Source organism: Balaenoptera borealis, assembly GCF_965194805.1.
Source record: "Balaenoptera borealis genome assembly, chromosome: 4".
In the NCBI taxonomy this organism is placed as follows: domain Eukaryota; kingdom Metazoa; phylum Chordata; class Mammalia; order Artiodactyla; family Balaenopteridae; genus Balaenoptera; species Balaenoptera borealis.
This window is the reverse complement of record NC_138861.1, coordinates 102,987,027-103,014,878: the sequence shown is the minus strand read 5'-3', so window position 1 is coordinate 103,014,878 and position 27,852 is coordinate 102,987,027. Positions and strand designations below refer to the sequence as shown.

The following is a 27,852-nucleotide window of genomic DNA, read 5'->3' as shown; positions in this document are numbered from 1 at the left end:
ATGTCCTCAAACAATGAAACTATTTCTGGTCTAGCAACTACAATAAGACAATAGGAATCACCACCTGGCTAAGTATATGATAACCCACTTTCTCCAAGATCCATCTGTTTTCCACATAGGCCACATAGGTGAATTGAATGAGGATGTGGTGAGAACCATCACCGCTACATAATTTAAGTCCTTGATGGTGGCATTAATCTCTGCCATTCCTCCTGGAATGTGGTACTGATTGTGCTTTACTAGTTTCCTAGGTAGAGGCTGTTCTAGTGGCTTCCACTTGGCCTTTTCTACTATAATAGCCCTCTCTCCACAGGTCAGAGAATGAGTGTGGAAATTCTGACAGTGTCTGAGTGTGTCTATTCTAATCATGCATTCCGGGATTGGAGAAATAACCAACAATGGTTTGGGAGATTCATTGGGGCCACAATGGGCAGATCTGAGCTAAAACTCCATTGATCACCTGACCTCTATAAGCCCCTACTCTGACCTGGTGGAACACAGTGACATTTGGCTCTCCTGGAATCAATTCAGTTCAGAGCCAGCGTCCAGTAGTCTTTGAGAAGTATGATTATTTCTTTTTCCCCAGTGACTTTTACAATCACCCTGGTAAAAGGCCATAGGTCTCTTTGGGAGAGGACTTGGAGAGAGACTAACAGTTTAGATTTTTGCAAGAGGATTCATCCACTCTTTCATTCAAGGGGTTCTGCATCTGTAAACTTCCTCAAGCTTGGGAATTTGTTGAGGGGCTGTTACTCTCTCGGTACTGGTGATTCAAGTTAAGTTTCTGTTCACTTGACCTATAAACACTTCCACTTATACAGAGCTGTAAGAATTGAACTGCCCATCTATGTTCTGCTAGGGACACCAACATCAATAGCCAGTGCCATAGGTCTCTGTGAGTCAGACTATTCTCATTACTGCTTTGACTCTAATGTCCACATGGCAACCACACCCGCCTTATCTTTGGTGATTAAATGTGGACAGTCTCTGCCACCCTGAGATCCATTTTATCCCCATTATATTTAGGGACCCAACTTTAGTGGCAGCAGTTTCCACTCTAATTTCTGACCTACAAAGAGTGACCACAGAACTCTTCAAGGATGCTGGGCTCTGCTCACAAATTTATTTCTCTAATTTATGGTGAAAACTACCTTCCACTTGGCCTAGTGGCTTCCACCAGCCTCCTAAGGCTGGGTGAGCAGGTCTCACATGGTAAATTCACTCTAATGTTCCAATATCCCTAAGCCTTTGGATACTTTCTGCTACAGTATAACAAGGCCGTTCTGGCATTTCAACTGCATCTACTGTAGGCCACCTTTTGGCTCATGTTTCAACCAACCAACCAAATAGAGCCTTTTCTGGCCCCTCAAACTACAACCAGATTCAAGAAATAGCCCTACAGTTAAGTGAGCAGTGTTTTTATTTTCTTTCCCAATGAAACTATTAGTTAGTTAATCCAACAATTATTTATTGGGTAGTGAAATGTGCACTTTAATCATACAGTCTGCTTTTAGGAAGAAACAGCAAAATTTATTCAGTGCCTTCTGTGTGTTTTGTCTGGATAATAACATTTTTATATCACATAATATTTTCACTCAAGAGCCTGTTGTCTTTTGTGCATTTTTTTTTCATGCTCTGTAATCTATTTCAATAAAAGGCTTACTTTTGAAAAGTTTAGAGTTCTTTTTTTTTATTAATTAATTTATTTTTATTCTTGGCTGTGTTGGGTCTTCGTTTCTGTGCGAGGGCTTTCTCTAGTTGTGGCAAGCGGGGGCCACTCTTCATCGCGGTGCGCGGGCCTCTCACTATCGCGGCCTCTCTTGTTGCGGAGCACAGGCTCCAGACGCGCAGGCTCAGCAGTTGTGGCACGCGGGCTTAGTTGCTCCGCGGCATGCGGGATCTTCCCAGACCAGGGCTCGAACCCGTGTCCCCTGCATTGGCAGGCAGAGTCTCAACCACTGTGCCACCAGGGAAGCCCTAGAGTTCTTAATTATTATTTGCTGCTGTGTTGATTTTAAATGTTATTGCTCTGATCCAAGCCTACAATCATTTTTTATATTTACATTCTTATAAATTTTATTTGCATCTTGCCTCTTTTGACAATTCTTTTAAAAATCTCCTTTGCTGAATTCAGGCCCCACAGACAAAATATAACTGTTAGTATGTCTTCTATACCTAAACTATTTGGGGGTTTTCTTGACAGCTCTGGGCAACACCAAGTGTTTGCTTTCTCATGTTAGTAAGGAAGATACAAGAAAAAAGTATCTCCAGATTTTTAATTAGGTCAACACCAGAGTACAAAAAAAATTAACAAAACAAAAAGAGAGTCTCAACTCCTTCTGGGTTAATTATACACATGTAATTCCAAAATGTTGTCAATATAAACATATTTCAGCAATTGTGTTACTCTCAGTCTGCAAAGAAGCCAACTTAAGTTCATATGTGCAAAGACTGGCATACTTGTCAACAAATTGATTTGTTTTTTCCAAAAGAAATATTTTGTTTCCAGGTTTAATATAACTTCAGCAGAAGACAATCATGCACACATTATAGGATGAATTAGAGGGCTCTGAGGATTCTTCTTTGCTCTTGTATTAGCTTGGTAGGACTGCCATAACAAGCTCGGTAGCTCAAAGCAATAGGAATTTATTGTCTCATGGCTCTGGAGGCTATAAGTGTGAAATCAAGGTGTCAGCAGGGTGGGTCTTTCTGAGGCCTTGAGGGAGAATCTGTGCCATGCCTCTCTCCTAGCTTCTAGTGGTTTGCTAGAAATCTTTGGTGTTTCTTGGCTTCTGCTGAATCATCCAGTCTCTGCCTTCATCTTCACATGGTGTCCTCCTTGTGTGTATATCCATGTCTGAATTTCCTCTTTTTATAAGGACACCAGACATATTGGATTAGGGGCCCACCTTACTCCAGTCTGACCTCCTTTTAAATAATTACATCTTCAGCAACCCTATTTCCAAATACGATCACATTCTGAGGTACTGGGGGTTAGTATTTCAACATATAAATTTTGACGGGATAAAATTCAACCCATAACAGCCTGAATGTTCATAATATGTTCTTACCCTCAGTGTAATATTTGACTAAATCACTATAAAATTATTATGCATTGTACCTCAGTGAAGATTTCCATTCTCCTTCACTCCAGTGTTGTGGGTTTTATAATACTTTAACAGGAGACACTTCTAATCATCAAGAGGCAGTTTCTGCTTCTCCCTCACCCATGCCTAAATCAGTGCTTTTTAAGCTGTAAAGTACATTTCCTCATCTGGGGAATCTTGGTGAAATGCAAAGTCTGATTCAGTAGACCTGGGGTGGGGCCTGAGACTCTTTATTTCTAACAAGTGCCTAGATGATGATGATCTGAAAACCACACCATGAGTAGCAAGAACATAAAGATACCTTCACTAGCCGCGGATCAGAAATTAAGTCAAAAGTCCAAAACAAACAAACAAAACAATTGCTTCAGCAAAAGACTGTACCAGATAGCCTTAACCATTGATGTTATAGAGAATGAAGTGGTGTGAACAGGTTTTCCATTATAACCTGACATCATCACCATGGACACCTGTCAGAGGGTAGAGAAAGCTAAAGTCAGGGCTTTCCATTTCTTTTAGCCCTGTTGCAAATGATTTTATGAAAGAAGAATCATTAACCCAAGATCAGCAGAGCAAGAATTAATTACCTAGGACTTAATGAACTGATTTAATTGTGGTTAATTTTCTACTTTCTAATAGACATATGAGAAACCCATTCCTTTCCTGTCTATCTCTAGCCTTCAATTTAATAGGCTATATTTGAACTAAGTGGGATGAAAAACTCTTTACATGGTATATTTTTCTGACTTGCACCTCGGAACAAAAAATATCCTATAAAAGATCCCAAAATGGGTTATAAACTAATATAATAAAAATGTTTCTGCAAAAATAATATCTTCAGCTATAGTATTTTATGCTTATTGCCTCAGGAAGGCGGATGTCATCATAAAAAGAAACTGACAAAAGTCAAATTTTTGGCTTTGAAGTTTCCAAAGCCAAGTTCAATGATCAGTCATTATTTGGAAGATTTGGAAGAATAAGTCATAATTCAGAGTCAAGGTCCAGATCTGAGTGCAAAGAGACAGTGTCTTTTGATTCATATTTCGCTTGTGAATTTTTCTTAACTACCTGTATTTAGTCACCAAGCATTTTAAAGAAAATATCAGAGGTATTATTGGCTTGTCTTAATTACTTTAAAGAAACTCTGTTCCTTTTTGTACAAATTACAGACCAACTGATCATCCCCAATCATTACTTGCCCTCCCCACCCTCCCTATGGTCCCAAATGCAACCCACAGGGCATGGGGGCTTTGCTGATGCCAGGCTACACAGATCAGCTTTCCAGAGTATACAGCAGGGTGGAGAAGGGTATAGAGTAAATCTGTAGGGACACAGGGGAGATATATATGGCACATTCTGTCTTTTTATGTTATTTGCCATATTGTTGAACACATAGGTCAGCCTTCCTCCCGTTCTCCCTCTCTCTCTCCAGAAAAAGAACCTTGAAAAATTAAACCTTGGAACCTGAACAGAATTAGGAGACAGAAGCTCACTACCAGCTCTCTGTTTCTCACACACTGCACGCTCTCCCTGGAGCGCCTCATCTACTCCTATAGCCTCACTTACTGTGTATATGAGACAGGCTGGGACCTGGCGCCTGGGACCCTTTGCTGCAGTGCTTGCACCTGGACAAACGTCTCCTCCAGCAACAAAATACAAAGAAACTGTAAGGGACTAAAAATAACTACACGTATGCGCAGTTGGGGTAAATTATGGACAACAAGATACAAAAAGACCAAAAACCCACACAGCACCAACCAGGGGGGGATGGGCAGACCACCTAAACCACCCCTGCCCCTAACAGACCCACCTCTTACCCTCACCCTGTGTAAGGAACAAGTTCACTCCCCTCAGGGAGTGAGCAAGGGAAACCGTTACTTGTTCTGCTCCCTCCTGCTGCAGGAGGAACCCCAACAAAGACTTGCCTGAATTTCTTGTCTGGCCTCATCAATTTCTATTGATTAAGGAGGCCAAGAACCCTGGTCGGTAACGTATGTGCTGATGACTTTAAAATCCACAGCTCACCCAGCTCTTGCCCCTCCACTCTAGATGGGCATATCTGCCGTCTGGGCAGCTACACCTGGATGTCTCACAGCCTTCTCAAATTACTATGTCCAAGAAAGTATCCACCATTTACTGCATAATATCGAGACCAAGTCACAAAGCCAGTGGACCTGTTTTTTCTGTTGTTGTTGTTGTTTGTTTTTTAATTTTTCTAAAATGAAGTAGAAAGTCTTACAAGAACCCTGTTATGTTGAGGAAATTAAGGCTGAGAGGGGTTAAATGACTTGCAGAAGACCTCACAGCTGAGAAGCAAAGGAGCTGGGTTTCCAACCTACACAGCCTAACTTCAGAACATGTGCTCTTCACTTCTCTGCAGTATTGAACACGGATTATTCTTACTCTCCAGGTAGAGGGACTAAAAGGTCATGAGCTAGGTGCTGCCAAGTCTGCCATTGTAGATGCTAGGAGTGAAGAAGGGGAGAAGATGATACAATAAGTCTTGGAGAAGCTGGAGAAGAGAGATTATAAGGTGATAATAGCTAAGAAATGGGATTTTTTTTTCTTAAAAAATTACTTAAACATGCATTGGGCTAGATATTGGGGATAGAAAAGTAATGGAGACAATTTCAGTCTAGTGGAGAAGATAGGTAAATACAGTATAATGAAATTTAGAAGTTAAGATAGACTTGTATGCAAGGTTCACAGAACGTTAGAGAAATTAGATACGCATAGAATTCATTCATTCATTGCATTTATTTAGAGTATTTCCTGAGTCCCCACTGTATTGTGCTAGAAGCTGGAGAAACAAAATGGAAAAAGGTACAGTCCTTGTCCTGAAGAAACTCACAGCCTAGTGAAGATGCTTCTGAGGCAGCAATTCAGGTACAAAGAATGGCGCTACAAGGGCAGGGAAGGATTACACTGCCTGCAGCGTTCAGACAATGCCAACTGTATAGTTAGCTATTACCTGAGCGAAAAGTTAAGACCATGACTTGACAACAGAAGAGGACACTAGAAAGGAACACAGTGGACAGGTCTGAAAGGGCTTGGGTTTTTTACTATGACAACCCAAACTGCTTTTGGTGCAATCGCCAGGGTACACGCATTTTCCTGCAGTATCCGTTTTATTAAAATAATCTGGAGTACAAAAACACACTTAAAAAAATATGGAGGTATTATGTAGTTGACTTTAACAGCATATAGTAAGATATGACAGGAAGGAAATTCCACATATGGGCAGGCAGATGGCTCTCTCCGCAGAAGAGTCTGGGGCGGGAGTTCACGGTGGTCCTCAGCTCTCAGAGGGTTTAGGGCAAGATACTTGGAGAACATCGAGTTAAAAGTGCGAGAGAAACGTACGAATTAAATACACGGACTGCGGAGAGGGTGCGGCGCAGCTACAAGGAACCTGTGCTCTCCTCTGTTCCTTGGCTCTATCGTTCCTAAAATACCCTCCACCAGGAGCCCCTTTGTCACCGGAGACAGAGGTCCTAGCTCGCGAGCTTCCCTTTCAACACCCGGCGCCTCGTTGCCAGGGCAACCCTTTCCCGCCTGGCGCGCCTCTGCGACCTCCCTGCTATTGGCTTAGAGGACGCAGCGTGCGTCTGATGTCACTGCACGGCGCCGCGAGATCCGGGAATGCTGCGAAACCTCATTTCCCCGGTCCTCGGCGGCCGGTGGCGGGACCTGTAGATGTTGGCGCAGCGGGCGCTGGGCAAAAGCCCCACGTGGGGTGGCGGCTGGTGTGCAGATCGCGGCGGGAGAGAGGCGCGGTAGGAACGGGTCGTTGGAGCCGTGAGCCGCGCAGGTGCGGGAATCCGTGGTGCCGCCCGCATTCTCTCGGCGCAGGAGGCTTCCTCTCTGGCCTGTTGCTATGGCCGCCGGACCACGTTGCTAAGGAGCCTGGAGATGCTGAGCGCCAAGAGCTCGCCCTTCCTGGTCGGGCTTTGGCCGAGAGTTGCCTTGTCGGCCTTATTTGAAACTGGCCGCCTTTCCCCCACTCTCCCCGACCTTCTTAAAAAAACAAAAAAAACCAACTTTTTCTCCATTTTTTTCTCTCCATGTTCTCCTCATTTTCTAACTTTGACAACATCCCGGCTCTGAACTGGTCTTAGGTATTTAGCAATGTGTGGTGTTGGAGGCGGAGAGGCTAGGAAAATGGAAAGAAGATATTAAGACCCTTAATACTGGCTCTTTGGATTTACAGTACTTTATGGTGAAAAGGATTGGGATAGGTGAATATTGGGCTGTGTCGCTGTTCTTTGGAATTTGAAGGAGTTTTAGAGATGGAGCTCATCTTCTTTTGTGGGGCTCCTATTACACTTTTGGAACTTCCCAAACACCAGATTAGAGAGTAGGGAAAACAAAGTGGCCTCTGCCTCTGAGAATTTGCCACATAGTTTAGTGCAGTGGTCTCAAAGCCAAGTGTGGGAAGAAAATGCATGTGGGAAAAGAAATAGGATATATGAGCTGTCCAAAACAATGAAAAAAGAGTACACTTTCCTGGCATTGACCCAGATGCCTATAATCCTTGTACATGACCTGCAGCATCTAAGGAAACCTAAGGTAAAAATGAGGGGTCCGCAATGGGGCCCTCCTTGGTTTGTTTGCTCTCTGTTGCTGTGACATAGTTAAGGTGTTGCGGTTAAGTGGATTTATGGATTCTAGTGTCTATTTAGGAGTTTTATATTGTTTTGTAAAAGATTGAGGGGTGTCCGTTGCAATATTTAAATGACTTATTTATTTATTTACGGCTGTGTTGGGTCTTCGTTTCTGTGCGAGGGCTTTCTCCAGTTGCGGCAAGCGGGGGCCACTCTTCATCGCGGTGCGCGGGCCTCTCACTATGGCGGCCTCTCTTGTTGCGGAGCACAGGCTCCAGACGCGCAGGCTCAGTAATTGTGGCTCACAGGCCTAGTTGCTCCGCGGCATGTGGGGTCTTCCGAGACCAGGGCTCGAACCCGTGTCCCCTGCATTGGCAGGCAGATTCTCAACCACTGCGCCACCAGGGAAGCCTGTTGCAATATTTAGAACACAAGATAGTTCTTACTTTTTCACTTCCTCCCACCATTAACCTTTTACATCACCCTCCACATGTTATTTAACCAAAAAACACTCAAAAGAATTTAGTGTAAGATGAATTAAGCTTTTTTCCCTTTACAAACAGCCTATGCTCTGGGTTTGCTGTCAGTGGTATGCTGCGAGGTGGATATTATTTTTAAAAATTGAGTACACTTCATTTGTCTGTAAAGTAAAGGGTGATACTTTTAACAGTAACTGAAAAACTAATTGTTTTGGAAGGAAACTAACAGGGTGTTTTGGAAGTGGACAGAGAAATGTTTGCATCATTGTGTGTGTGTATGTTTTGATATTGTTGCTGAAAATTACATAATTGTATTACACATAAAAACTGTCCTGTATACTTAAAACCTTTGGAAGCTCAATTTTCTAACATGTTTTTCAAGTGAAGAATTTCAGTGGCTTTTTGAACTTATTCAAAATATAACGTAGCGCTTTCGTGTTAGTGCCTTACAGAAACAGCTATTTGACATAAAAGGAGATAGAAATTGAGTCATTCTAACAACAAATTTGCAGAATTGGAAGGTAATATTGAAAAATGTGCATCATGATTTGACACGGCGAATGCTATTTTTCTGTTTGTAAGTAGGTATCTTTGTGATGCATCTTTTTCAGATATGACAGCTATTTCAATTTACAACCAGAAAAAAAAAACAAAACTGAACTTAAATCAGGTCCTCAAATTGATAGCACAAGTATTAAACCAAATTTTTCAAAAAGGAGAAAACATTGACCCCCACTATTAGTAATACTAATACTAAAAACATTTTGTACCATTATAAAGAAAATGACAATAGCTAAACTCATATAGTACTCCTATGTGCCAACCACTTTTCCAAAGTCTTCATCTACTTTTAGAGTAGCTAGTTACTGTAATTATCCCCAGTTATAGACTTGAGGAAACTCAAATTTCCTTGACACAGATTTTTTTTTTTATTAAACAGAAACTTAGATCATATTGTTCCCCATCAGGAGTTCTCAAAACAGAGACCAGGTGCAACAGTAAATACTTGTTGAATAATCACTGAAGTGCAATATAAGGTTGATGTAATTAAAGCCTGCCTTAGCTTTTCTTAGAATATTATCTGACAAATTTAATGAGCTAATTACCATATTTCTAGAAAATGCCTTAGGGGTGAATGTGAAGTGTAATATTGGGAAGTAACTCATCTGCTGGTAGTAGGATGAGAAAATTACATCAGTGTATTAAATCAAGAAAGTTGAAATTTAAAATTATTCTGTGTACAGAAATAATCTTTAGTTTATCTTTACAAGGTACTTTGGTCACATCGTATTTGAAATATTTGGGGGCTGAATGTTATTACATGGAGCTTTGTCCTCCTTGTGAAGATTTCTAATTTCTCAAGTAAATTAAAATAATCTCATGTTAGTACTCCTTTAAGAAGGCATCAGCATTTATCCTGAAGAAGAGAAAACCAAGGAGTTATGACCCATGTCCTCAAATATTTGAAAAGCTGTCATTTGGAAGTGGAAGAAGACTTCACCTGTGTTGCCTTAAGAGACGATCTTACAGATCTTTTAGAAAAATAATTATATTAAAGACTTAAAGTGGGAAGTGCTCTAATGGAAGAATAATTGAAGTGTCATGTACGTGGGGGAATGGAGTAATCAAATAGAAATAAGAAGAAGGAAGCAGTGCATACATCAGAGTGCTATGGATGTGGACATTTGAGAAACAAGATCAGGAAAGGCTAAAAAAAGAAAAAAAACAAGATCAGGAAAGGCTGCACGGCACTTGGGATTGGAGCTAGACCTAGAAACGCCAGCAGGCAGTTGAGTGTATGAGTCTGAGTGTTGTGGTGGAAGAGTCCTTGAAATAATTTGATGAGGCAGGAAATCAAGGGCTATGAATTAGAGCCCTCCCATTAGCAGAAAAGAGGGAATTGTGAAAGAGGGAGAAGTGAACCACCATTCACTGGATAAGCAACTTTATATATTATCTTATTTAACCTTCAATAGCAGCCTTGATAGGTTTGTATTATCTCCCCCATTTTCATAGGTCAAGAAGTCAAGGCTCAGAGAGATTAAATAGTCTGCTTAAATTCTTAAACATATGATTGGTAGAGATGAGATGCAGACCCAGATCTGAGCCCAAAGCTCCTTCTACCTTGTCACACCACACTGATCACATCTGTAGGGCTGAGTGTAGGAAACGGAAGAAAAGGAGACAACAGTGATCCTAAATTTTTCAGCCGGGGGGCCAGAAAACTGGTTGTCCCTTGAATTAACAAGAGGTTCATAACTTCAGTGTGATAACTTCAGTTTTGGTTACGTTCAGTTTAGGGAACTTATGGTACATTTAGTAGGAGAGTTCATTTTGTCACTGGAAAAGTAGGACCTGTTACACAGATGTTAACATTTGGAACTTTGGAAATATGGAGGCCAGAGAAGGTGAAGACAATATGGGACATGCCAACCACTTTTTCCAGAAATCTGGTCTGCATTTTCTGAATATAGCCAGAGGATTACAATTGAGTTTCTAAATGTATATTTTGACTGTTTAAATGGAAAAATGCATATTTTTATACATCTTACTTTCTTACAGATGGTTTTTAGTTTACTGTTATCGATATTGAAGTTGATATAATTTCGTATTTTCTTATTGGGCTTTCAGGTATTTTGTTCCATACCATACCTTTTTTGTGGTTCTTTTACTGTATTTCCTACTCTGTTCTGTTTGGTCTTTATATTGTTAATGAATCCTCCTCCCCAAAAAAGTTGAAATCAAGTTTCATCTATCTGCAGGAGTAAAAGAGAAGCAATGCAGAAATCCGAGTGCCATAGAAGTGTACAGTTAAGAAACAGAGTGACAGGTACAGGATGTTGCTTTTAAATGAAGAGGTAAATTTTGTTAATGACACATTCTGTTATACTGATGGATGCAGGATGAGCTTTCACCTCTTCCTTGTTGATTTCTGTTTTTTCCAGATAACTGTGATCAAAGGACATCATCAAGTGCACAAATAAAACATAGGACTGCAGTTGAACAAAGGAAATCCTCCTCGTCAACCAGTTCTCCAGAATCTGCAAGAAAACTTCATCCTCGACCAAGTGATAAACTTAACCCTAAAACAATTAACCCTGTAGGTACAAAAGAGATTCCTGACTCAGTAGATTTCCAAAGTAATAGACATTTTATTGAGCCATTCTGAATGCTATCCCAAGTTCTTTTGTTTGTTAGTTTTAAGCTAGTGGTGAAGGAAGGCATATGGTAATCATGATGAAGAATGGAGATAATGATGTGAGCGTGGAAGTGAGACGGTGTAAAGTAAAAACTAGCTTTGGTATATCCTATCACATTCATGGATGAGTATTGTGGAGTATAAAATAAATTGCATATCAGCTTTCTTTTTTTTTCTTTACTATGGTTATTGTACTTCCTAATATCAATGAATAAACTTGTATTCAATTGCCATAGGATGAATTACATGCTTCTATAGTTGCATAAAGTCTCTGACCATTTGTCTATCATCTATAAATGAGCTCCACTAGAATTCTTAACTACAGTCCTAGTTTTCTTTTGCCTTCTCACAGCAATTTAATCACATTTAGCAAACATAAGATTCATGTACATAAAAGTATGTAATTGTAAGTTTCTAGATCACTTTGTCCAAAAAGTGAACACATTTGTGCTCCAACACCAGATGGTGCCTGGCCCAGCCTTACATAAGGTAAGATGATAATGGTTTCAGCCTTTAAAGGGGATTATGAGAGTGGCTGAGACATGGACTTTGATGGCAGGTAAAATATGGCAGATACTTAAGTAAGGATACAATGAACTATCCAAGGGCAGAAGGAGATTTTCTGACTTTATAAAAAGAAAATGGAAGATAGTTTAAGCTTCTATGTTCCTTCACTTCTTTCTGTAATTTGCAGTGTCAAGGAAATCAAACACGTGAAAAATGCCCTGATATCTCTGTGCTCTTGCTTCCTTTTCTCATATTTCGTTGAGGGAGTTTATGGTGACACTTCAATTTTCTTCCTTTCTTTAAAGAAAAACTTTAGTAATATTTAGTGGCCCTAGTCTAAATTTTATTAAAAATTAAGGAAAGCTTTGGGAAATAATTTAACGATTTGACTTGAGAATAGGGTATATTAGAAAAGACCATGTCTAAGATATGTAAAAACTCCTGATCCAAAGCAAATCGGTTGGAAGTCAGGATAGTGGTTACCTTTGGGAGAAAAGGTGGGAAGGGGTTGGAAAGAGGCACCGGTAACATTCAGGTTTTCCACCTGAGTGTTGGTACACAGGTGTATTCACTTTTTGAGAATTCACTGATCTATACACAGTTTTTAAGACTTATATTTTTCTTAGCAGGAATTATAATTAGATAAATGAAACGTTAGTATTGCTGTGAATTGTCACACAGAACATAGATTGAGCTTTGTAAATTAATCTTTTATTATAATATATTTTAATGAAATGTCATTTATGTATTTTTACTTAAAACGTGTTTTTCCAGAGGAAAAAGGGTTCGTTCTAAACTTAGACTTTTACGTACATTTTAAAATTACTGAATGTGACTTTAAGAAGTTTTTTTAGCTAGTTGTATCTTTAAAATAGGTTAGTAAGTTTATATTTTGTAATTTAGACAGCTATGTTTCATTTGATTATGTTCAAAGTACCATGTGGTAAAATATTTACTTGCTGTGCCTAAATTCTTAAGCCTCTGATCATTTATATTGAAATTATGTATGCTGCGATTGTTTAACTGTTGTGATTGATCATCTTTTAAATTGTCTTTGAGAGTGCATATAGAATTAATTTAGTCATAAAATAATTATATAGAAAAACTGAAAGTTGTGAAGTTATATATCTAAGCAGACACATCCGGGCATGTGTTTGTGAGAGTCTTGCTCTGTCTTCAACTGTGTCACTCCTGTTCATCCCAAGCCTTTGATTTTTATTGAAGCACAAAACCAGATTGGAGAAATTACAGGTTCTCTGACCATCCAAGACCGTCCATATTTGAGTGGGGGAGAAGTAGGAGATGTGTGGGAGGTTGAAAACACATTATACTTTCCCTGTACACCTTTTCTCCATTTAGTCCTCACTTTGAATGGTCCCAGTGGGGAAGGGGTGGAAAGATGTTATTATCTTTATTGTATTTGTTTATAGTATTTATATTTAAAAATTTTTATCTATAGTATATTTATTTTATATATGGTTTCAGCTACCTTCAAGCCTTCTGAAACAAGTTAAGGGTAAAAGGAAATATACAAAGTGCGTTTGTGGTTGTGGTTTCAGTATTGAGAGGATTGATCATTTTTCTTAGCCATTTTTCTGAGTAGAATGATGTTGTACTTGATATGAGTGTGGTGGCTTGAAAGTCAGGGTGTCCATCTGCCTTTGACCGCAGCAGGATTGAAGCTGATTAGGTATCACAAAGTGGAGGTGATAGTAATATTTATTGTATTCTTGTCATTTTTTATTTCAGTTTGGTGAACAGTCACGAGCCCCTTCTGCATTTGCAGCTATTTACTCTAAGGGAGGTGTTCCTTGCAGGTAAAATCAGTACAAGTTATAATTGACCGTATTATTCAAAATAATTGAGTAAAATCAATACAGTTTTCAGTTTAAAGTTTGAAAGTTTTATTTACTAGGGGGGTTGAAATAATGGTGACTTATTCATACTTTGGCTGTTGGATTGGTATAGATCCTGGGACATTGTTGAAGAAAATCATTTTAATTCCAAAATAGAATTACTGATAGAGCTACAGTAAACCACCAAATAATTTAAGAAATTGAATGAACCAGTTTCGAAAACAATTTAAGCATTCATAGGCTTGGGCAAATTTCAAATAAATAATCCTTTTTTGTTCGTGAACTGGAAGTTGACAATTTAATGAAATTGTTTCATTATTTTTTTAATTATACTTCAAAAATCAAAGATTTACAATTTTATTTATTGAAATTATATTTCTTAATGAGTAATATAGCTGTTTTTGTTTACTTTTGATGCAGTTCTTGTAGCCGTCTTGGATAGAGATCAAAACTATTTTAAAGCAAACAATGCAGGTTACTAATAGAGTGATATCATTTTAAGATTTCGCTACCAAGAAACATTAATTTCTTCTAAGTATAACCAGTTTTAGCCTGTTATAGATGATAGAAAATTTTGTTTTCATTGTGGAAAGAATAATCAAAACATTCTTTTTGTTGTTCTAAAGTTAAAGAAATGTAGTTTTTAGTGGTATTTTCAGATTTGGAGGGCTAGGAGTGAAAAATAAGCTCAGGAAGCATTCTTTTATATTTTAGATTGGTCCATGGTTCAGTAAAACACAGGTTACAGTGGGAGTGTCCTCCTGAAAAGCTTCCATTTGATCCTCTTCTTATTACTTTAGCTGAGGTAAATACTCTATCTTTCCTAAATGTTTATGGAAAACAAATTTTTTAAATTGTGTTAAATGTTATTTTGTAACTCATCAGTAAATACTTTAGAAATAAAAGCCAAACAACAGTATTAAAGCACCACATTCTCTTAGGAACTAATTATGATTGGTATATGTTTATTAAACTGTTTAAACAGTTTAATAAACATGAAATTAATCTGCACAGGTATTTGTAGATAAGTGGATAAAATATTCATATTTAATTTAAAAAAAAGTTCTTGGAATCAAATTGAGTTAGTCATATCAGGAGAATATCACTGGTTTGAACTTATATTGCATCAGATAACAATTACTGGTTGGTCTGTCTTTATAGAAGCAGGCACCTTTAATATGATATGTTTCTTAGGGAACTGATATTACCTACCTAATGTTCTTTGGGAGAATTCTCTGGGCCATTGCCTGCTGGTACATTTTAAGTAGAATATCATGGAGATGGTTTTTGTAGAGGATTTTAGAAAAACTTCTGATAGATTCCTTTATATTATTTAACATTTGTGTCAGAAAACAGTTGGCATAGTATTAACTTGAAGAGAGTCAGTGATATCTCCTGTGAATTTTATTATTTATAAATGTATAGAGTTAGAGTCAGCAGTTGAGAAGTGAATTAACCAGTTGTACTTAACCTTTGAGATACTTGTCTTCTTTAAGAGTTAAGGATCATTTTTGTTGTTGTTGATGTTAAGAAAGACAGCAAGAGCTTCGATGGTATTAATCTAAATTGGCAGTGCCTGTAGGATAAGTCATACAATAATAAGTAATCTAAATAAAATGTGACACAGAAAAAACTCAAGCTTCTTTTCTTCATTTAAAGAAACATTTGCTTTTCCTGTAAAACTAGTGGGGAGGGCCAGGTGGTGGCAAAACAGAAAAGTAGATGATTGTGCTGATTGAGATTTCTTAATTATAGTGAATCCTTAGAATTTCTAGTTCCTCCTTTAGTTTTCCAAGTATACTTACTCTTTTAAATGGACCTAACAGTTACTACTGAAGACTGCCGAATTTTCTTAGGTCTCAGCTTTTCTTAATTTGTACCTCAGCTTGCAGAAGGTATTTTGGTGTAATAAACAGTGTATTTTTATGGGTAGCCTATTTTGAAATTAAATTTTAATCAGTCTCTTAAACTTGGTATTGAAAACTAAAGATGTTCTAATATTTCATTAGTTCTTTTTTAAACTTTTTATATATGGTAGCAAACAATTTTTTAGATGAATCAAAACTATAGTGATACCTTTGAAAACATACTCTAGCTAATCACAAGGAATGGGGAGTGCTTTAACTTGGGGAGTCCCCAAAGGGACTCTGAGTTTAGTTTAGACCTCATAAAGTCAGTCTTTTAAATACCCCATTTTCCAAACACCAATGCTTTTATTTCTGTACTGGGTAAACTCCACTCATTGAATAATGGGGAAGTAGTGACAGAACCACCACTATTTAAATCCATTTCATCTCTTGACCTGAGATTCCTCATCTCTAAAATGAAAAGGATAGGGGTGCTCCTAAGACCATAGAACCTGTGTTCCAAAATGGTGCTGGTGTGCTTGGCGTCATAGTTTTCAAAAGCATGACAGCATCTAGGAGAAGAAGTGTTTCATCACCGTTTGGAAGCAGATAGTTTGGTCTCAAGGACAAATTGTTTGAAAATTAGTATTTTTAGGCCTGACCCTGCAGCTGGTTATAGTTATTCCAGATAATAATTAGTCAAACTGAGGGAATGTTGCCATTGCTTTCTTTCTTTTTTTTTTTTTTTTAACATCTTTATTGGAGTATAATTGCTTTACAATGGTGTGTTAGTTTGTGCTGTATAACAAAGCGAATCAGCTATACATAAACATATATCCCCATATCTCCTCCCTCTTGCGTCTCCCTCCCACCCTCCCTATCTCACCCCTCTAGGTTTCTTTCTTTGTTTTATCTTTTCAAAAAAGGTACCTATTTTATCCTGACTCAAAGTGATCAGTTAAATCAAAAGACTACTGTCTAATTGTTCCTAATGCATTTGGGGTGAAAGGCATAGTGAGAAATGATTTACACTTTTTTTTTCTTTCATATTTTTGTTTGACATTCTGATGTTAAAAATGGTGTTTCATATCTTACAATGCATTTTAAACATAGTATAAGGTTTGTCTTAGTATTTAAATATGAAGGAAATATAATATTTTAGAAAGTCATTAAACAAGTTGCAAAATCACCTTTAAGATAAGGGGTCCAGTAATTTTGCATTCATAAAGTGGAGTTTATTAACATACATTTTAGACTAATTTGCTCTGATTTCAGGCAGTGTTTGGGAGTATATACAACACGGTTTTAGTGTCCTAGTGAGATTTTTTTCCTTCTCTTTCTTTTTATTTCTTTCCTCTCCCTCCCGTCCCCCTTCCTCTTTTATCTCTGTTTTCTTTTTTCCTTTGTTTTCTTTTTCTTTATTTCTTTTACTTTACCTTGCTTCTCCTTTGATTTTTCCTGTTCCTTTTATTTTTTTTCTTATTCTTTTTCTTTTCCTTTCCTTCTTTTCTTGGTTAGAGATCCCTCCTGTCTCATGTATGTCCTGTGTTCCACAATTTCTTAGTTTAATTGAAATTGTAATTACTGAAATTATATTTCACAAAGAGGAAAACAATAATAATAAAACTTGATTTTTACTTACACAAGTGAGGATTAATTTTTTTGGTATTAGCATCACTAAATGGGTAGTAAACCATGTTTTTGTCTTTGTTTTGGCAGGGTCTGAGAGAGACTAAGCATCCATACACCTTTGTGTCAAAGGAGGGTTTTAGAGAATTACTTTTGGTCACAGGTGCTCTTGAAAAAGCTGTGCCTTTGCTTCCTAGACTGATTCCTGTGCTGAAGGCAGCTCTGGTATGTTCTTTATTCCTTTAGACTTTCTGTGGTACATTTAGAATATTTTATGTCTTTTTTTCTTTCAAATTATATGCAAATTTGTTCTTTACCTGTGATTTTGATGTGTGTGCAGAATTAGGCCACTGTTATTCAGGGCCAGGTGATTACTTACTGGAAGACACCTTGGGAGGATGTACTAAAGGTAAAAAGGGACATCTTGAGTAATTAGAGAAAATAATGAACCTGAAATCAGCCTTTCTGTAGGCTACAACATATTTTAATTAATGTTTCAGTCAAGCCAAATTTGGTTTTTGCTTCTAGATGTCCTGCAGTAAAGGTTATGTTTTAAATTCTGAGTTTGGCTGATTATCTTCTAGGACTGAATGTTCAATCTCTTTTTCTCTACCTGCTTGCCCCTTCTCCTTACCCATCCTTCCTTTTGCCCTCTTTCTGTCCCTGCCTGTGCACCCCTAACCACCCAACCCTCCCCAGGTCCACTTGGATGATGAAGTGTTTGAAAGAGGATTGAATGCTCTGGTACAGTTAAGTGTCGTTGTTGGCCCTTCTCTAAATGACCATCTGAAACATCTGCTTACAAGTGTAAGTACTGAAAAGATTAGAGAGGGATTGTGTATATGTATCTCTTCCTGATGTAATGGCTTCAAATTAATCATTAAAATGATTCAAAACGTTAAGAAAACCTTATCATCCTAACCAAAAAATATAGATGTCAGACCTAGTTGTTCATAAAATATTTTTACTAGTGGACATGGAAAGCATCTACATGAGCAAATTTAGAGTTGTAATCAAAGTAAGCAGAAGGTGAATGGACAAAAATTAATGAACAGTGTGAGGACTTCATGCCTATGTGGATTGGCTCTGAATTATAAGCAGGGCTTATACGTATTCTTGTGGAATTGGATATTGCCAAAGTGATGTTTTTCATCTTTTTTCTTTTTCTTTGTTTCACGTTGTAAGTTTTTTAGTGAGTCTCTAGCATTCAGGATGAGGCATTTTCCTGTTAGGAGTAGTTTAACCATACCACCAACTTATATTGGGGTACTCTGCAGTTCAATAGGTCCCCAAGACCACCCTTAGGTTGAACAATTTGCTGAAAGGACTCATGGGACTCAGAGAAGCTGTTATTCAGTGTTGCAGTTTATTACAGTGAAAGGATACAGATTGAAATCGGCCAAAGGAGGAGGTGCATGGAGCAGGGCTGAGAGAGACCAGGTGTGGAGCTTCCAGTTGTCCTCTCCCAGTGGAGCTGTGTGGCCAGTGCTTGCATGTTCCAGCAGTGACGTCTGGCATAATGCATGGAGTACTGCCAGCACGGGAAGCTCACCTGAGCCTGGGTGTCCAGGGTTCTCATTAGAAGTTTGTCACATGGCATCACGGCCTGCCTGCCTGGTTGACGTTGGTCTCCAGCCTCTAGAAGTTGAGCTGACACCTTGTGACCCGAGGTCCCCACTTAAATCACTTTTGTTAGCATTGACTATCTGGTGTGGCCCAAGGCTGCAGGTAAACAAAGACACTCTTATCTGGAAGGACCTTCCAAGAGCTTCAAGGTTTCCATCCAGGAGCCAGGGGCAAGGACCAAACCTTTCTTTATGCAGAGTTAATCCTTTACTGCACCCACTGAAAGAAAGATTAAAGTCCTGGCTGGGATAAGCCATAGCTAGGATTTCTCTGCATGCATCCTTCTGTAGTTCAGAGCAGAGACATCTATGTTGATCATAGTTCCACTTTTTTCTTGGACCCATCCACCTGAGAGATCCTAGAAGTGTATTTTTAACTTCTTATTCTGCAGATAGACTAATACACCCCAGGAACCACCTGGCTAAGCCTATGGAAAGAAGGGGTGGTGGTGAAAGTAGGGGTGCTGTGCTTAGAAATGGTAGGAGGTAGAGTCTCACCATGGGTCTGGTGGGGAGAAGACAGAGTGAGACCAGCCTCTCAAACGTTAACATATGGGGAGCCTCGGGACCGAGGGAGGAGAATCCTGGCAGACACTTGCTTGTCACCCTCAGGCCAGCGGGCTGGGTGTGGCTGACTAGCTGCAGGAACGTCAGGGTAACATGTAGAGCGGCTCATTGTAGATTGATCGCTTCGTTCAGACACTCAGCGGCTCAACATGAATCTGCTGCTCTCTGCCCTCCCATTTTGTGTCAGGTGTCATGTGAGGCACAGGGAATGTAATGCTGAACAAAACCAGATATGCCCCCTGTCCTTGTGGAGGCTGGGTTTTGTTTGGGGGAGAAATAAGCAGCAAGGGCATCCTCTGAGAGAATTAGGGTGAGGTGAAGAGGAAGCGACGTGGAGAGAAAAGGATCCTTCCCCCAGCTGGAAGCTGAGCTTCTGAAACAGCCTCCCATTCCTGCCCAGTGTGGTGGAGGGAGAAGACCAGATCAACGGTTAAACTATTTTCTTTTTTTTTTAAGGGACAGTAGCATTAATCTTCGGTCAGTCACATTCCTCCCCACAGCTCCGCTTTTCCTAAGACAAGGGCTGACTGAAAGGACCTCTTCCCTTCCTGGGGTGGCAACACTTTGGGGACACCTAGCTACCACACTGGCCTTCTCACCGCAGTGGGATTCCACAGAGGAGAGATCCTTGGAAACAGGACAGGTGGAGGTTCGTCCCTGGTCTGTTAGCTACATACCATGAGGACCACTGAGGCGCTAGATGCTCCCTCCTTCCCTCCCCTCCCCTCATCCACCACCCCCTTCAGCCAGAAAGGCTCCACTTTCATGTCTCATGAACTTCTACATTAGATGTTTATTTGAAGAAAGGACTCTTCTTCTAGAAAAAGAATTTCAAAACCAGTTACTGAACCTATATACAACTGATTTTCTTCATATGTGAAATAAGTCATATCCTTTCTGAGCTTCAACTCTGAGAGACTGTCCACTGACCCTAGGACAGCAATCCTCAAACTTGAAGGAAGAAAGAAAGAGGTCACCTGGGAATCTTGCTAAAAGTGCAGAACCTGGGCCTTTGTCCTGAGATTCTGATAAAGCAATTTATGGGGTGGGACCAAGAATCTGTACTTTGTAAGTGGGCATCTGTGGTGATTCTGATGGTGGTGGTTCATTGTTCGTCCTGCACTCCCCTGCCCGAGAACATGGTCTCGAAGAAAGCAAACTTAAGATCTATAAGAGGTACCTTTTCTGTCCATCCCCAGGATGTTGCTAAGCCCTGCCTGTCCTCTCTTTTAGAGTTGCTTTCCTCACATTTTTATCTTTCTGGGAGTCTCTTCTGACCCTCCCTAACCTTTGATGACCTGCTGAAAGGACCCGTTACTCAGTGCTCAGTGGTGAGAAGTATGCCGGGGTTACTCACAGATCTGGGAAGAGGAAGAACCAGAAACCTACTGTAGGACAGGGGCTTTATGTGTTTGATCAATGAGGAATTCTTGCCTGGGCTCCATTTTTATCCCCAGAAAGTGGAGCCATGAGCAAGTCCTGTTGTAGCTGAAATGTTTAGGTCTTTGGGTGAGTGTTGCAGACACTTGGTGGGAGAACACAGTTATGAGTTGTGCTTGAGGGCCTGAATTGCGCTGTTTCCCTCTTTGCTCTTGTTCTCGTTCACCTGTGCTCTCTCTCCCTTCTTAGCCAGAGCTCCACCTGTCCAAGGAGGCCCCTTCAGGACATAGCTGGGGGTGATAGGTGGTCTTGTGGTTTTTAGTCTGATTCTTTTGCCTGCCACTGTTACTGAGTTATTCATGTAAATGCTCTGTTCTTTGTTGTCTCTTCCTTTTTTAACTGTAGGAAACACGTGTGTTTTAGAAGCTTAGCTTTCCATCGTAGTCCTGCAGATGCTCTTGCAAATTACAGAATGGGAATGTATACAATTTCTTAGAAAACTTAACTCTGGAAAACTTACAGTATGCTAGTACTGTAGTAGATTTTGTAGTGTTGGTATTGTTTCAAATAACAGAAATCCATTTTTTTAAACAAATACAGTGGTGTCTATTATATGTAAATTTTAATGAGATGTTTCCTAAAAGAAGCCTTGAAATCTAAAACAAATTAAGTGGGGTTTATGTACTTACTATACAGTAAAGACTCAATGGTATTATTTCTAGTTAGCCTATTAGTGAAGTTTTACTTATGTTTATAGTGAATAGTGTTACTTTTTCAAATCATTTTGTTCCCTTAATCTTATTTGAAAAGCTTTCCAGGAGACTAAGGGACAAGAAATTCAAAGAACCAATCACCACTGCATTACAGAAGCTGGAGCAGAATGGTGGAAGTGTAAGTGAACATTATTCCCCATAAATCATACTTTTAAAAAATTTCAATTGTACTATGAAATTGACTGCATAACATATATTATCTCACTTCAGGCTCAAGTAACTGCGTGGAGTTGATATTATTATTCTCATTTTAGAGCTCAGAGTTTCTGTCTTGCCTAGGTCACACAGTTTTGTTTTGTTTTTCTTAATTGAAGTATAGTTGATTTACAATGTTGTGTTAGTTTCAGGTGTACAGCACAGTGATTCAGTTATACATATATATATATATATATATATATATGTGTGTGTGTGTGTGTGTGTATGTACATCTTCTTTTTCAGATGCTTTTCCCTTATAGGTTATTGCAAAATATTGAGTATAGTTCCCTGTGCTATACAGTAGGTCACACAGTTTATAAGCATGAGGATTCAGACCCAGGTTAACGTAGGGCCTGTGCACTTCACCGTGCTTACCGTACCGCACTCTGTGTAGTACAGCTGTACAGTTTTTTTATTTTGGTTGTATTTTGTATTTTGGATGTTTTTGCTTTGACCATTGGGAAGTTCAGAAAACAAAAGGATTAACTTAACTCATTGAAGAAAAAGTGTTATTTTTCCTTTCATTTGCCATCTTTTCTGTCCGAAAAATTTACAATCTGCCCATAATCGAAGATTGAAATGAGGTTCCCAGGTGGCTGCGTTGTTCTGTCTGGAAGGCTTGTGTGCTCGCTCGAACATGCTCCCGTGCACACAGAAGAATGATTCAGCTGACTAATCTAACTTGCAAGAAGGTGCAGAGCCGTGGGGGATTTCATTACTGTCTGTGTGTTGTCAAATAACTGGGTTAATTGAATTTTCATCACTTGAAAAAAGTGTTCAAATAATCTAGTCTTGGAAATATTTCCATAATGCAGTAATTCCACCATGTTTTGGAGATTACATTTAATCAGATCTTAATGATAGAGTTGCATGTGATTATCTTAACATTGTAGAACTTAGTTTCACTCTAGGTATTTGATTATAAAGAAAATTTGTGTGATCGATACAATCTTAAAACAGCAGATGTTTGAGTTTAAGCATTGCCTAAATTACTTAATTTGACCAATTTCAGTGACTTTTAAAACTGATTATATTCTTTTCATGATGAATGCCTAGAATAAAGTTTATGAGGAGGAAGTCAGTCCCTGGGCTACTAGATAATGAATTTCTTTGTTGTGTGTGGGTCTAGGCGGAGGGTTAGCCTTCTGACACGTTGTTGATATGTGCAGAATCATCCCGCAGTCAATCCAGTGTCCCTTTCCAGCAGAAAGGAGATTCTTCTTGCTTACAAATGTGTTGTTCTGAGAATTGGAATGTGAAATAATTTGCCCTTTCCTCTCTGTGAAATGCAAATAAACACATGCTAAATAACATGGCAAGGCTCTTCAATCTGAAACTCCCCAGATGGTTTTCACACATCCTGTGCTGGTATGGGACATGGGCGATTAGAAAGGGGTGGGCCCAGCAGGCTAGATTTCTTGGGTGTGTGTGTGGAGGAGGGGATAGTTTTTGAGTAAATACAGGTTAGAAATAGCACACTAAGATTTGGAGGGGTAATACAGAGGGTGTAGGTGACCAATCCAAGGGTCCCAGTGATAGCTAGCAAGGAAGTTCTCTTATTGCCACTCAATCTCATTAGTTTTTAATCATGCTAATACAGAATTTAAAAATATTTTGAAGTTATAAGGGCTATTAAGTATTGTTTATTCCCTCATACTTTTGCTGTTCTTTTTCCCCCTTCTAATGTCCTACATAATATTTTAGTAATAATTAATGTAATTGCAACAGGAAGTTTCAATCACATATCAAAGACTTCCCCTTGGCTTAATTATTCTTGTGCTTGCTTTAGGTACTTTATAATCCATCATGAAATTAATGATGTTCTTTCCTTTCTAAAAACTTAAATGTTTATATCTTTCTCTTTCTTTAAATACTGGAGATGAGTCTTTATGAGAGATTCTTCTCAATATTATAGTTTCTCATTTCTTAGGGCTCACGTGTATCACAATGATGAAAAGACTCAACTTCTAGAGAAGCTAAAATATCAGTTACAGACAGCCAGTGTCATTTTCTTAGAACTAATCAGTTTGCTATCTGCCTTAAATTGAAATTGGTTCATTCTTAGCCTGATTTAATTTCCTTTTTAAATGATACACACATTAGTCTTGAAAAAGATACATACATATATGCATCCTGATCTTTATCGAGCAAGTAAGAACTTATTACCTGAGAGGTACTCTGTTGAGTATGTTTTAAACATTAAACTCATTTAATCTTCGCTACATCCCTCAGAGGTGGATTTTCGTTGTATCCCCCCGTAAAGAGCTAGAAACTGAGGTGCAAAGAAGTAATTAGCCCCAGATTTGACAGTGAAGCGACCGGCAGAAGCTGGATTCAAGCACTGGTAGTCTGCTTCCTAACGACTTTTCTAGTTAAATATCTTTAAACCACAAAAAGAGACGACGTATATTTTATTTAACTCAGAAAAAAAGTTCTGTTTCTCATTCCATCATTCTGCTCCTATCCCATTGTGTATGTTTGGAGTTTTGAACACTTTTTTAGGCATGCTCCTGCAAATGTAGTACCTCTTAGGGGAACCCTACATGATCCTAATGAGGCTAAATTTTTTTCTGTTGACAGGGAAGCCTTACCATCATCAAGTCTAAAATTCCAACCTATTGCTCCATATACTGCTGAAGAAAGAGCCCTGGTGACAGGTGTTAAACGCTGACCATGGGTATGCACGGAACCTTTTCAGAGTCACTTCACTTTATTCTTTTGTAAATCACAACCACCCTTCATTATTGCTGGCTTTAGAGGAGTATACACAATTCCACTGAATCATAGTACAAGTTACTCATTAAAAAAAAGAATGGTCAATGATGGAAAACTATTTTTAAAAAGTTCTATAATAGTACAATCTTGTGGGGTTTATTTTTTCATATTTTTTATGGCTTGTGTGAGCAACAGTTATTTGGTTTACAGTGGATGTGTTTGTATATATTTTCTAGTGCCTTTTATATATAACATACAGTTCGTGTGTAGCTGTGCACTTATTTTTAGACATTTTGCCATTTCCTGGGTTTTATATTTATCAAGTCTATGAAAATTTCAAATAGTGGACAAACATTTGTGAATTCACTGTTAATTATTGTTTGTAAATATGTATTTTATAATGTAGAATGCTTGGAAATAATTTTGAGTATTCTAGTTTAAGAAAAAAATTTTTAATGTGTAAGTTCTCTTGTAAGTATGGTTGTTTATTACAAATCATTAAAACTACCTAAACTTTAGGTATTAATTGTATTTAAGTAAATGTTATTTTTGTATTTCATAGTCTGAAAATACTGATATTCAGTACGTGAAGATACTCAGAAATTAAAATCTTAAAAGTCTTACATGTATTCAGTGATTTTGTTGTGCTTGCGTATGTTTAACAATTAATTCAGTTGAAAAAGCTTTTAAAGCATAATTTACAAGTGTAGTTCTGAATGTTGATGTGATAGAAGCTGATTCTGGATCATTCTACAGAGAAAGGAGTCGAGGGAGAGAAACATCTGGGCAGGAAGAGAGCCGTTAGGGACCTGACTAACCACACCAAATCCAAGGCTGACAGGATTCTGAAGGGCTGGAGATCAGGGGCAGCAATATTCTGTCCCAGAAGCCTCGGAGAACGCCCTTTCTTTGCTCCACCCTCAGGTACTCAGAGTGATCTCTTTGTAATTCTCATTTCAGATCCAATCTCACAGATGTAACTTAAAATACAAGGACTTTCTGAAGAATATTAACAGCAGAAATGCTCCTTCTCCCTCAGAGCTCCTGTCATTCCTGGTCCCCTGTCTGTCACACTCTCTCCTCAGGTGTCTACTCTTGTCACATCCTCAGGTCACATCAGCTCACATGCCTGCCTGCCCACTGGCCTTGCCCTGACTCCTCTTTCCTTGCACTTAGCTCCACCCAAAAACCGAGATCTCTACCGTTTAGAAAATGCCATAAGAAAAATGTAATGTTTTTAATCTAGTAATTATAAAATTTATTGAAATAAAGACCTGTAACATAGACAGTAGAGTTATAAACATTTTATTTGCTTTTATTTTTTCTTTTTGAAATACAAAATGTGCACATTGAATTTACACAAACACGTGATGGCCAAGTTCAGTGTACATGTATTGTACTACTCTTAATTTCTACACTGGTGATAGCAGGGCAGCTTTCAACATCCTATCTCTACACCAGAATAGATACCTGATTTATTGTTGCAAAGACAGTTGCAAATTTCCTCCTACTCTAGCTTCTTGGTCTCTGTGATATTTCTGCAAAACAGGGAAGGTGTGTGTATCTTTAGTAATATTGTGGCAACTTTACAATTTTGGCTTAAGGTCATTAAAAATAATCTGAATTATTGGAGTTTTATGATGAGCTAAATCATAATACAATCCAGATGAGTTGCTTAGCACTTATATTCCTTTTCTATTAAATTTTGGTATTATAGTTCTCGATATAATGGAATCACTGGTCCTTTCAAAGGGAATTCTGCTTGCTGTTTGTTCCTGGTAGGCATTAGGGTAGCAAAGGTTTCTTTGTCCCTGAATGGCATGTAATGTAAAGGTGCCATGAGGGAGTCGGGAAAGAAGATGGAATAGGCCTTGAATGCAGTTTAGGATTACTTGTTGCTAAGCATTGCCACGTACTGGATGACAGATGTCCTGACCCTTTGCTAAGCCTGTGGACATCCTCGCTTTGTTTCACACCTTCTTGGACTTCCGCTTAGTGACATAATAGTCAACCTGTAGGATTGAACAAATCCAAAATTACATACATCATGTAGGCCTTGGCTGTAATGTGTATTATGAAAAATTAAGAAATGCTTATTAAATAAGCTTTATTAGGCATATGCTGACATCTGGTGATAAACTGACTTGTTTCATGTTATAAAAAAATGCCAGGTAAATGAATGTCTTTAACAGAAGGAAGCAAATCCAGAGAAACTGGGACTATGTGTTTGTTTGTTTTTTTCCAATTGTAGTAATCTTGTTTTGTTAAAGTATAAATGGAATTACAGCATACAAACATGAAAACTAATATCTGGAAATTAAGTGCAGATGCCAGTATCTCAGAAAACCATTTAAAATCCTGGGGCTGAATACATACAAATGAATAGCAAAAAACACAGATATTTTAAAATCACCGATACTGTGAAAGCCTCAATAATCCCATGGCTAAAGAATCAATAAAACTATATGCCAGATCCTATTACTTTTGAATATTCACAGGGTATGAAATGACTTAGAACATCCCATGAACTCAGTGGCATTATGAAAAGGATGCAAATTTATAAATGGAAAACTCAAATCTTTTGGGGATTGCTTTATATTAAAACAAAGCTTGTTTGCATAATATGCCTCAGTGTAAAGCTGAGCAATCTATGCTAAAAGTGGTAGCTCCAACTTGTGTGATAGAATCGTTCACATTTGTCTGATTGAGGACGTATTCGACAAGTTAGATCACATTTTCGAAGAGCTGCATGGAGCGCATGATGTTTTCATCCTGCAAGGGAGAAAACGTGGAATTAAGTTCACCGTATCTGCAAAGGCAAGTGCACTGTTTGGCCTCTAAGTACTGCCTCCCTCCACCAACGCCTATGCCAAATGTTCAGATACTAGGGGTCTGCAAATGTAAATACTCTTTTACCCATTTTCCACACAGGTAAGTATGGAGAGCCCATTTTATGTTTTGTTGATTCTAGTAGGCTTTAAACACTTTATTTAACTCTGACTTGGTGTTACGAAGGGATATTTCTCAAATTATTAATAGAATGACAGCATGGAAACTGGAGAGGCGCAGAGCATAATCAAAGCGAGCAAGGCAAACTGTGGCATTTTAGGTAATCACCCGCCAAATCACAGTGACTTATACACATGGAAGGATACAGGGTTTGTGTGTGAGCTAAGAGCCAACTTCATGAAGATTGGAGGTTGGGGTTTAGGAGACAGGTTTGCAGTAATTACACCTCTCTTTCTGAGTCTGTTAGGGCTAAATCTGTGTGGCCTTTAGGAACCTTTAAAAACTAATGGTCTCTCAGTGCCAGAGAAAGGATTGTTTGGGAGAAACCATTGCCCAGTGTCTGCAGTTTAGCATGTTCCTT

General features: G+C 38.6%; 2 protein-coding genes across 20 annotated transcripts in view; one reads left to right on the top strand and one right to left on the bottom strand.

The window, feature by feature from the left end:
- Positions 1-6,713: 6,713 nt before the first annotated feature.
- Positions 6,714-27,852, top strand: part of PACRGL (parkin coregulated like) — a gene marked incomplete at its 5' end in the record, with an annotated part of 33,887 nt that continues 12,748 nt past the window's right edge. For 4 of the 13 annotated variants that reach the window (XR_014243685.1, XR_014243686.1, XR_014243687.1 and 1 more), the window contains 10 exons: positions 6,718-6,915; positions 10,950-11,017; positions 11,133-11,287; positions 13,643-13,710; positions 14,464-14,554; positions 17,316-17,450; positions 17,925-18,032; positions 21,608-21,688; positions 24,348-24,444; positions 25,239-25,406. Coding sequence is in view for 7 of the 13 variants with exons in the window: in XM_082389223.1 (XP_082245349.1) it covers positions 6,716-6,915; positions 10,950-11,017; positions 11,133-11,287; positions 13,643-13,710; positions 14,464-14,554; positions 17,316-17,450; positions 17,925-18,032; positions 21,608-21,688; positions 22,341-22,430 (996 nt within the window). The other 9 variants (XM_082389223.1, XR_014243689.1, XM_082389228.1 and 6 more) reach the window with 9 other exon arrangements.
- The window catches only part of KCNIP4 (potassium voltage-gated channel interacting protein 4), a 1,207,795-nt gene continuing 1,205,714 nt past the window's right edge, over positions 25,772-27,852 (bottom strand). For all 7 annotated transcript variants that reach the window (XM_082389233.1, XM_082389236.1, XM_082389232.1 and 4 more), the window contains one exon: positions 25,772-27,254. In XM_082389233.1, coding sequence (XP_082245359.1) covers positions 27,207-27,254 — 48 coding nt within the window. In that variant the 3' untranslated portion in view covers positions 25,772-27,206. The remainder of the gene's footprint in view (positions 27,255-27,852) is intronic.